We start from the raw sequence: 10,787 nt of genomic DNA, 5'->3' as shown, positions 1-10,787 counted from the left end.
AATTGGCAATATGCAATATATGATGCAAAGTGGCTTGGAAAGGCTAAGGCTTTGGTCTACTGTATGTTCATGACTGGTGGTTCAGCTTCTTCCTCCCTCTAGAAAATTTTAAAAATAAAACTGGTTAAAGCACACATATCACAAATCCCCAAGGAGAGTCCAAGTGTGTCCATGTTGCGATGTCTAGGCCTGACCTTCCCAGCACTGTACGCAGAGCTGGATTAGGGGGGAAGGGGCAATGGGGCTCTGAACGTATGTATACCCAGGCCCCCCTCTCTGAAAGGGTCCGCCTTGCCAGATGATCAATCGAGCCAGCTGATGTCCTTGTGTGTCCTTTGTTATGGGTGCCAACAGCAGGGGTATGGGGGGCTGGAGACAGTTGTTGGCCATGGGATGAAAAAGCCAATTGTCATGCATGGGCAAAAGACCAACAAATTCACCTCTTCAGTCTGGAATTATTTCTATTGAACAACTGTTTCACCAAATGTAGTCTTTGTAAAAGCACAATAAGTAGAGTTAAGGATGCTAACCACCTAGGAATATCCTCCCTTATACGTCACCTACGTCACCTGCAGTGCATGCAAGTCATTGACAAGTTCAGAAACTTTGGCTAAGAGCGTAAGCAATCCAGTGACACCTAAATTGCTTTCTCCTGTTGTATCCAAGCGCATTCAATCCATAACCACTTACTCCCTCATCATCAATTTCCTCCTCGATCAGGATTGGAAGTAGTCCTGCAGGCCATGTCACTGGCATGACCTACTCCTCTTCTATCCGGAGGATCCTTGAGTGCTATGCCTACTGCTGCTGCATTTGCTGCTGTGAGTCGACCCCAGAGAGGAAGTCAGAAAACCACTTCTACTACTTTAACTAAGCAATTTACTGTCCATCAGTCTTTTAAGAGAAAGATGAAGTATAGCATGACAGCAGTCACCCTGTTGCAAATAAGATTACTGAGGCCATAACTACTATGCTGGTGTTAGATGCGCCCCCAGTATTCACCATTGGTGCAGAGGGAATTAGACAGTTGATGGACATACTGTGTCTCTGGTACCAAATCCTGTCTAGATTCCCCTTCACTAGACAGCAATTCCCAGACTGTACAGGTACACTAAGAAAAATGTTCTAAAAATCCTGTTGTACCCACTGTCCACTTAACCATAGACATGTGGAAAAGTGGAACAGGGCAAATTAATAACAAAATGACTGTGACAGCCCACTGGGTAAGGTTCTCCTTGCAAGCTTACAGTCTATAGGGATAATAGGAGGGATACATAATGATACAATTCCATAGCATGGCAGTCCCATCAGATTACAAGACAGCCCTAATGGGATGCAATTAGATATGAATGGTACTGGAGGTTATGTGGGGGTTCTGCAATATGATAAGCTTGCCTGAAGAGGTGAGTTTTCAGGGAATGCTCGAAAGTTTGTAGGCTAGAGGAGAGTCTTATTGTGCATGGAAGGGCATTCCATAAGGTGGGTGCTGCCCGACAAAAATCCTGCAAGTGTAAGTGGGAGAAAGTAATGAGTGTGAATGAGAGAAGCAAATCTTGTGCAGAGCGGAGAGGTCAGATGAGGATATATTTTGAGATAAGCGAAGAGATATAAGTCGGTGTAGTCAAAGTAATCGCTTTGTATGTAAGTAGAAGTATTTTATATTGAATGCGGTAATATACAGGGGAGGCAACCGATGTAGGGACTGACAGAGTAGCTCACCAGACGATGAACGTCTAGCCAGGAAGATCAGTCTTGCAGTTGCATTCAAAATGGATTGTAGCGGCGATAGTCTTTTCTTAGGAAGACTGATAAGGAGGCTATTGCAATAATCAATGTGTGATATGAGTGCATGGATTAGAGTTTTTGCAGTGTCTTGTGTAAGGTACAAATGAATTTTGGATATGTTTTTTAGAAGCATGTACAGTAACATGATTTAGAGACAGACTGAATGTGAGGAGTGAAGGACAGTTCAGAGACGAGGATGACCCCTAGGCAGCGAGCTTGTGGAGTAGGATTAATTGTTGTTTTCTCCACAGTGATAGAGATACAGTATCAGGTTGGTAACTACTCTTGGCTGGTGGGAATATAATTAATTCTGTTTTGGAAATGTTGAGTTTGAGGTAGCAAGATGACATCCAAGAGGAAATGGCAGAGAGACACGGAGCAATACTGATGGTGACAATTCCGGAGAGGATAGATAGATTTGAGTATCATCAGTGTACAGATGATACTGAAATCCAAAAGAGTTGATTAGTTTCCCAAATAAGGAGGTATACATTGAGAAAAGCAGAGGACCTAAATCTGAGCCTTGTGGTAATCCAAATGACAGAGGTATGGAGGAGGAGGTAGAATCAGAGAAGCGAACACTGAAAGAGCGATTATATAGGTTGGAATAGGACCAAGAAAGTACTGTGTTCTGAAGACCTAGGGATTGTAGTGTTTGTATGAGAAGAGAGTGGTTGACAGTGTCAAAGGCAGCTGAGAGATCTAGAAGAATAAGAAATGAGAAATGGCCTTTAGATTTAGCAGTGGCCAGATCATTGACTACTTTAGTCAGTGCTGTCTCTGTGGAGTGCTGAGAGAGAAAGCCTGACTGAAGTGGGTCTAATAAGTTGTAGGAGTTAAGAAAGTGTGTAAGGCGAGTTAAGCAAGTCTCTCAAGAAGCTTGGAAAGGCCAGCAAGCTGAGAGATAGGACGTAGTTAGAGAGACAGTTTGGATCAGAATTGTGTTTTTTTAGAATGGGAGTAATAAGTGAACAGAGAAGGAAATATAACAGTAGAGAGAAAGAAGTTACAGATCTTAGTTAAGCTTGGAATAAGCACAGGAGACAGAGCTTTACTGACTTGTAAGTGTATAGGATCAAGAGAAGAGTTAGTGGAGTAAGAGGTTAAAAAGAGTGTAGATACAGTACTTCATCCTCACTTGTGGGGTCAAATGAGGCGAAAAGGGCAAAGGGCTCAGGAAAGGAAGTAAGCAAGTCACTGGCTGAAGAAGAGCATGCCATTTCATCTTGGATTTTAGCAATCTTTTCCTTGAAGAAGGAAGCAAGCTCTTGTGCACTGATATTAGCAGGTGGGAAGGTGAGGGAGGGTAAAGTGATTTAAATGTATTAAAAAGTCACTTGGGGTTAGTTGCATAAGAAGAGATTGAAATAAGTTTGCTTAGCAGTGTCCAGAGCATTACGATAGGAGTGGTAGGTAGTCTTAAATGTGATGAATTCACTTGGATTTTGAGATATACGCCACTGACATTCAAATCTATGTGATAGTTTTTGTAGGTGTCTTGTTAATTTAGAGTGCCACGATTGGCATTTAAGCCTACATGGATTGTGAGGAGTAGCTGGAGTAACTTCATCAAGGGCAGTTTGTAGAGTCTGGTTCAGGTGGGTTACAGCTGTCTCAGGACAGGAAAGTGTAGAAATGGGTGAGAGTAGTTGTTTCAGAGAGGTAGAAAAATGTTGAAAATCAATAGCATTTAGTATATAGTATTTCTGCGGGTTAGAGGAGGCTTGCATGGTTTTGGTATTATAGAGATTGTAGGAAGTTAAGACGGTGATGAGGTTGTGATCCGAGAGAGGGAATTCAAAAACAGAACGTAGCCTAGTGAATACAAGATCAAGGCAATGCCCGTCCTTGTGATTAGAGGAGTCAGACCATTGGGAGAGGCCAATATAGGAGGTTAGAGAGAGGAGTTTAGAGGCATGAGGAGAAAGTGGGCTGTCAATAGCGATATTGAAATCACCTATGATGATGGTGGAGATGTCAGAAGATAAAAAGTGTGGGAGCTAGGCAGAGAAATCTTCCAGAATTTGATGTTTGGGAAGCCCAGGTGCGGGGGCAAACGCAGGATTTTTAGAAGGGGGTTTCTAGAGGGGTGGAGCAAAGCACGGAGATGGAAACTTAGGTGACCCAGTATATGCCGGGTCAGTTAAAGTATTATGGATAGACCAAATGTGTCTCTCTATATATATATATATACATACAGGGGTGTCAACAGCAGTGTAGACCCCTGGGCATAGCAATGTATTTGGGCCCCTACCGATCTTCCAGTGGTAGGGGTGGGGCAGGGGCGGATCCAGGATAAAATGACAGGGGGGGCACCATGATAAAAAAGGGTTTGGGTGGGGGAGGGGCGGTGTTAGTGGTGCCAGTGTACATGCTAAGAGAGTGGCAGGAGAGGGTGGGAATGGAATTAAAAATAGGCCCTGGCATTTAAAGTACGCAGGCCCACCATGGCGACAAAAGTGAAGGATGTAGTTGTGCGCGCTCCAAAGGCGCGCTCCGGAAAAGGGTGTGTGGCCACTCCACAGGGGGGCGTGTCAACACCATATACAACTTCTACACATTATGCAACAAAATACTAGATCCCATTATACTTGCCCCTTACACATGATGCCAAATGGAATGAGCCAAACTTGACATAATGCCACATGGATTGAGCCAAAATTCAAATAATGCCACATGGATTGTGTCAAAATGCACATAATGCCACATGGATTGAGCCAAAATTTACATAATAACACACACGGATTGAGCCAAAATTCACATAATGCCAAATGGATTATGTCAAAATTCACATAATGCCACACGGATTGAGCCAAATGCATAAAATGCCATAAGGATTGAGCCAAAATTCACATAATGCCACATGGATTGAGCCAAAATTCACATAATGCCACACGGATTGAGCCAAAATTCACATAATGCCACACGGATTGGGAAAAAATTCACATAATGCCACATGGATTGAGCCAAAATTCACATAATGCCACACGGATTGAGCCAAAATTCACATAATGCCACACGGATTGTGAAAAAATTCACATAATGCCACATGGATTGAGCCAAAATTCACATAATGCCACATGGATTGAGCCAAAATTCACATAATGCCACACGGATTGAGACAAAATTCACATAATGCCACATGGATTGAGCCAGAATTCACATAATGCCACACAGATTAAGCCAAAATTCACAATACACTTCATAAACAGGGACATTATCCACCAAAGGCTCGCATTAAACATTTACACCATAATGTCCATTACACGTTAAGTTACACGCCATTATGTCCATTATGTGTTATGCCAAACACCATAATGCCTATTAAAAATTATGCTACATAAGTGCTGCTTCTCTACATGCTCATTGCCAGAGGTTCCATGTTTGTTGCCATGTGGGATTACATGCTCATTGCCAAGGGGGAATACATGCTTGTGGTAAATGGGGGACAGCCGCCGCCAGGCAGAAGTGATAGCCACTGACAGTGTCAGAGCCTGGCTGTATTCAGAGTACTGCAGGTCCCGGCTATTTGAAATAATACCCCTTTCACACCAGAAAATGCATTCCCAGGTTGGCCCCTTTTACACCAGCCGAGTCCCTGCATTTTCTGGTGTGAGGGGGAGAGAAAACCACCCCTCCCCCCTTTAACCAGTTATCTCATTTAACCGGCTATATCTTCGGAACCAACTGACCCATTTACATGAGACAAGTATTATATTGAAGAACTTCTGATCGGGCTTTGAATGATTTTGGTCCAGTGAAACTGGAACGTTTGGTTCCAGAGTAATCTGCCCTCAAAGAACATGAACAGCTATGAAATTACATTTCAAAAATAAAAAAATCGGTTTACACGCAATATTTCTGGAAGCGATTGACCGATTTGGACCAGCCTGATATCATATTGAAGGCCCAGCGATTTGGAATTGAATAAAATCAACCACAAGCTTCTATGATGCCAGGGCGGGAACTGGCAGCCGTCGGAACCGGGTGGGGGTCGGAATTGACGGGTCCCATATTATCCTATGGGGAAAAAACGTTACAGGTTTGCCAGGCGATATCTCCGGTTCCCGGGGGGCTAGAGACACGGGGCTGGGCTCGTTGGAAAGCCCTGGTCCTCAGCTACAAAATAAATGACAGGGGGGGCACGTGCCCGGGTGCCCCCCCCCTGAATCCGCCACTGGGGTGGGGTAAGCATTGATGTCCCTCGGGTGGTAGAGGGTATAATATCACCCGCCCAGCATGTAGAGCCTGGATCAGTAATTTCCACTAATTACCCCTTTACTGCACAGATGGTGGGAGATGGGGTGGGAGAAGGGGGCATTGGGCTGAATGAAGGGGCCCTGATACATAACTTCAAGGGTGGTAGAGGATGTTTAATATGCAGAGGAGGGGTGTATAGTGGAGTGGGCTTATTATTCATAATTTTCTGGTGAGAGGACAGCTTGCTTGACTGCAGATATCTCCAGTTCCCAGAAATAGATTTCTTAGATTTAATGGAGTTAAAAACTAGAGAATCCCACCTACCAAATGGTATTGGGGACTAGGGGATCAGAGTTCAGGAGGCAGAGCAATCTGCCAACAAGTTTATAAAACTACATACCAGGTGTGTGGAGCTGGAGCAGTAACCAGCTGCTGGAAGGCTGATATCTCTGGTCTGGGTGTAGTAGAGACAAGCTGCTAGTGTCCATCAAAGGGGAAGAGTCCCAGCTTTTGGAATATACCCTCAGAATAACTCTTAGACAGACAGAACCTGAAATATCTGACTGGGAATAGCAATTAACAGACTTGGATGGGGACCACTGCTTTGAAGTCAGATATCTCCGGTTCCCAAGGGCCGATTTTTTAAATTCTTATACCCTTGGAAAGAGGGGAACCTCAGCTTTCAGTCAAGGGCCCTTAGACTCCTGGGTACTCAGAAACCCCCCCTGCGTGCGCTACTTAGGTGGGCGATAGATAGCTGCAACATCCAAAGAGAAAGGGGTGAAAAACCTGATAGAGTGAACTTTAAATGACGTGAATGTGAGTGCTGGAACCTGTGTTAGGACTGTGTATGTGTACAAATGGGACAGTAATATACCTTCCCCACCTCCTTTACTGTTACCAGGTGCCTGGAGGTGTGTGTGAAGTGGAAACCACCATGTGATAGTGCTGCAGGGGAAGCGGTGTCTGATTGCGTGGGCAAAGTCTCTGTGATAGCCAGCAGATTGAAGTTGCCAGAGATGAAGAGGTCGTGGACTGATGTTAGTTTATTGCAAACAGAGCGTGCATTTAGTAAGGCACATTTTAGTGTCTTGGAGGGTGATGGGATACATGTGAAATTTATGAGGTCAGCTAGATTTCTATATTGTTTTGACTCTGCTGAATGTGAGTGTGGCAGATGATTAGGGCCTGGATTTGTGGATATATCACCAGCTAATAAAAGCAGAAGGAGCTAATTAAATGTTAGTGGAGGTTTGTGAATATTTGGTGTAGTGGCAAGTTTTGGATGCTAAAGTGCATGTAGAGAAGTAAGTAAAAAGCTCATGAGTGTTAAGAAGAGGGGTGTGAATAATGGAAGCAGAGATGTGCACAGAGGGGATAGTTGTAGGGGTAGTGTAGGATGAGTAGATTTTGAAAATAATTTCATGACATAATATGAAAAAGAGTAGTTTGGCGAGCATGCTGTCAATTAAATGCTAAAGTAAATATTGGAAGGCAGAAGTATTATTATTTTTTTGCCTTTTCTTAATGTTGTCAAAAGCAAAATGACTTACGGGTATTATGTGCAAATTTGTAAAGTTACTGACGGATTAGATCGAGTGCTGAGGATCCAGGTTACAAAGTCAGGAGATGCATGTTGAGAGGTGAAGGCAAATTGTCCTTTGTTGTTTAAAATATATTCAGCGGTCCGTTGTATGGATAGATTGTTTGCCTTCTGTTTTCCTTTGGTTTAACATCGGTATAACATTGGAGTTCTTATTTTAATTTATGCTATCCTTTCAAAAGATGTCCTTAGAAGAGATGGACAAGCCTATCTGGGTGTCTGGGTGGCGATACCCTATAGAAGCCTATGGGCTTCTTTTGCCGCCCGCCGTCAGCGCGCCCCCCCCCCCCCCCCCCCCCTCCCGTCCTCCTTTGATCTCCTCCTCTCCCAGGTGTCACAGCCGGGAGGATATCCGGCTTCAGGGGGGGGGGGGGAGATGCAGGGGGACGCTGGCAGTCATCGGGAGGTGACGGAGACCCCCGCAGACCACATCACAGGTATTGCGGGGGTCTCCGTCACCGCAACCCGATGCTAGCCGCATATGTTAGTACATATGCGGCAGCATCGCGGCGGCTGTTACGCGAAGGGTGGCGATGTATATTAATACATCCCGCCCTTGGAGAGATAAAATCAGTTACCTGTAGCTGTGTACACATGGTGCAATTTTGTCGCAGAGCGATTTTGGCTTAAATTCTCTCAGCAAAATATTGCTCAAGGTGCGTACACATGGTGGCGATTTTGTGCAAAATCGCAGGAAATATGGTCGCTGAGCGACCATATTGCCCTCAATGGGAGTGTGCACCAGCGATATATCGCCGGGTGCGCGCTCCCGTTTTTGCCCCTGTGGTGATCGCTGGTCGCAGGAACATGCTCCAGCGGCCAGCTGATTTCCACTGCTGGGCTCCCCCCGGCAGTTTCTTTTTCATCAGCGACCATCTCTGGTCGCTGCTGAAAAGGAGAAACTGAGCAATATATTGCTCAGCCATATATTGCTCAGCTATATATGGCTGAGCAATATATCTCCCCCGTGTGTACACAGCATTAGTGTACCATTTTCATCAGCGACCAGCGATTTTGGCTGAAAATTGCAAGCTATTCTGTCTCATTCTGTCTCTACCTCATTTTGACTAGAAATCGTTGGTCGTTGGTTCACAGTGCAATTTTATAGCCATAATCGGAGGAGCATGCTCCTGCGACCAGTGACCATTAAGGGCTGGCAGCGGGAGCACGCTCCCAGCGATTTATCTTCCACTGCACATGAAGTCATTGGCAATATAGTCGCTCAGCAACCATATTGCCAGCGATATGTGCTGAAATCGCCTCCGTGTGTACACAGCCTATCAGAGATTTGTATAGGCAGTTGTATCCGAATACATTTTCTTGTAGTGCTCTATAATAATTGTGTATGTATAATAGTATTTCATGTGTGGGCATGTGCCTTAGGTCCCTATTTGAAAAATGGGGGAGGACCAATTCTCTTTTTGGCACAGGGCACCAAAAAGTCTAGTTACAGCTCTGGCGAATACATCACTTTCTATTTGTGTCTCCTCAGGTAGAAATGGAAAATCACTTTGTGCTGTTCGTTTATGTTGCTGGATATTTGGTGTCTGTCTCCGGCTATCCAAGTGGACAAATAAGTGCTTCATGCAACACCATGCTTCCAACACATGGAGTTAGTACCCCCCAATCATCTGTGGCTCCTTACAACATCATAGTTTCTAAAACTTCATTTAACACTGGTGACATTGTAACAGGTAAGGAATGAATGCATAAAGCGTCTATAAAATAAATGAAACATATAGATTTATTTATTTATTTACAGTATCTTATATAGCGCAGCAGATTCCGTTGCGCTTTACAATAGTAGACAGAGATAAAAGAAACTGGGTAACAACAGACAGACTTGGAGGTAGGAGAGCCCTGCTGCAAGTTTACAATCTATAGGGATATAGGAGGGAAACACAAGGGCAGGCACCAGTAATAGCCTAGCAGTCCCACCAAGGTGCAAGTCCAGAAGAAAAGCTAAATAATACATAAGTGCCCGCCGTGTAGAACTTAAAATATGATAGGCTTGCCTGAAGAGGTGAGTTTTCAGGGAACACTTGAACGTTTGGAGGCTAGTGGAGAGTCTTATTGTGCGTGGACAGGCATTCCATAGGGTGGGAGCAGCCCGATGAAAGTCCTGTAATAGTGAATGGGAGCTATAGATTTGTGCTGAGTCAATGGTATCTGATAATGGGACGTCTTGCAGTTCTTTTTTAGTATCTGTAATAGTATTAATAGACTGATTCTTACTAAATCAAATTTGCTGACTAAATAATATCCACTTCTGAATCATGCCAGTCTCCAAACATGCAGCTTATAGAAGTAGTTCAACAATTACTACAAGATGCCATAGGCCAAATGTTTAAGCTTTATGCTTAGAAATATTTTAATATTTTTCTTAGCAAGACCTGAACACTGAGGTGAAGGATTGTAAACCTTTAGCAAACCCAAACAATGAAATTAAAACTTACTGTATACAGATTTAATTATGTACAAGTTGATTGGATTTTATACAATTCAATTAACTTCTATGAATAAATTGTGACTTTGTCAGTACCTTTCAAACAGTAGAAGCCAATGAAATATTTAATTGATTACAGGCTTCTGTTCTTTGCTACCCAGAGTCTAATCCCAGATAAACTAACCATTTCTGCGGATAAATTACAGACTGAAAAACACCTTGTTAGAAGGAGACAGCTGGCTTCAGGTTTGTGTATGCGGACAATTTATAATGAGACCTTTACCCTTTGACTGCCAAAACAAATTGTCAAAATAGGTGGGAAAACTGCCAAGCAAACATTTTTATTTATCATAACACCCTGTAATGTTATATATATATAATCTTTTTTTACACAACAATTTTATTTGAATTGATATAACCAATGTGAGCAGTGCTGGCACTTTTACAGTAGATGATATTTAGTAAATCTCTAATAAAAATATTGCCATTTTTAGTGGATATTTTACACATCTCTCAAAGATATGGTAAAAACAAAGGAGTTGTGCCTGCTCCAAATAATTGTACCAGACGTTTCTCAAAAAATATCTACAACAATTTATTACACATATGAAACAGGTAAATACTTAAAAATCACACTTTACATGCAGGTACCTAGACATTAGGGGCCTTATTTTGGTTCATTCTTTCTGACAAAATCCTTCTTAGATGGGCAAAACCATGTGCACTGCAGGTGGGGCAGATGTAACATGTGCA

At 43.3% G+C, this 10,787-nt stretch overlaps 1 protein-coding gene across 1 annotated transcript in view; it reads left to right on the top strand.

The window, feature by feature from the left end:
• Positions 1-9,086: 9,086 nt before the first annotated feature.
• The window catches only part of LOC146027268 (ferric reductase 1-like), an 83,785-nt gene continuing 82,084 nt past the window's right edge, over positions 9,087-10,787 (top strand). Inside the window, exon 1 of the mRNA XM_083158208.1 lies at positions 9,087-9,282. Coding sequence (XP_083014334.1) covers positions 9,087-9,282 — 196 coding nt within the window. The remainder of the gene's footprint in view (positions 9,283-10,787) is intronic.

This window comes from Crinia signifera, chromosome 8 (genome assembly GCF_055691185.1).
Source record: "Crinia signifera chromosome 8, ASM5569118v1, whole genome shotgun sequence".
In the NCBI taxonomy this organism is placed as follows: Eukaryota; Metazoa; Chordata; class Amphibia; order Anura; family Myobatrachidae; genus Crinia; species Crinia signifera.
Note: the sequence above shows the minus strand (reverse complement) of the source record. Positions and strands in the feature narration are given on the sequence as shown.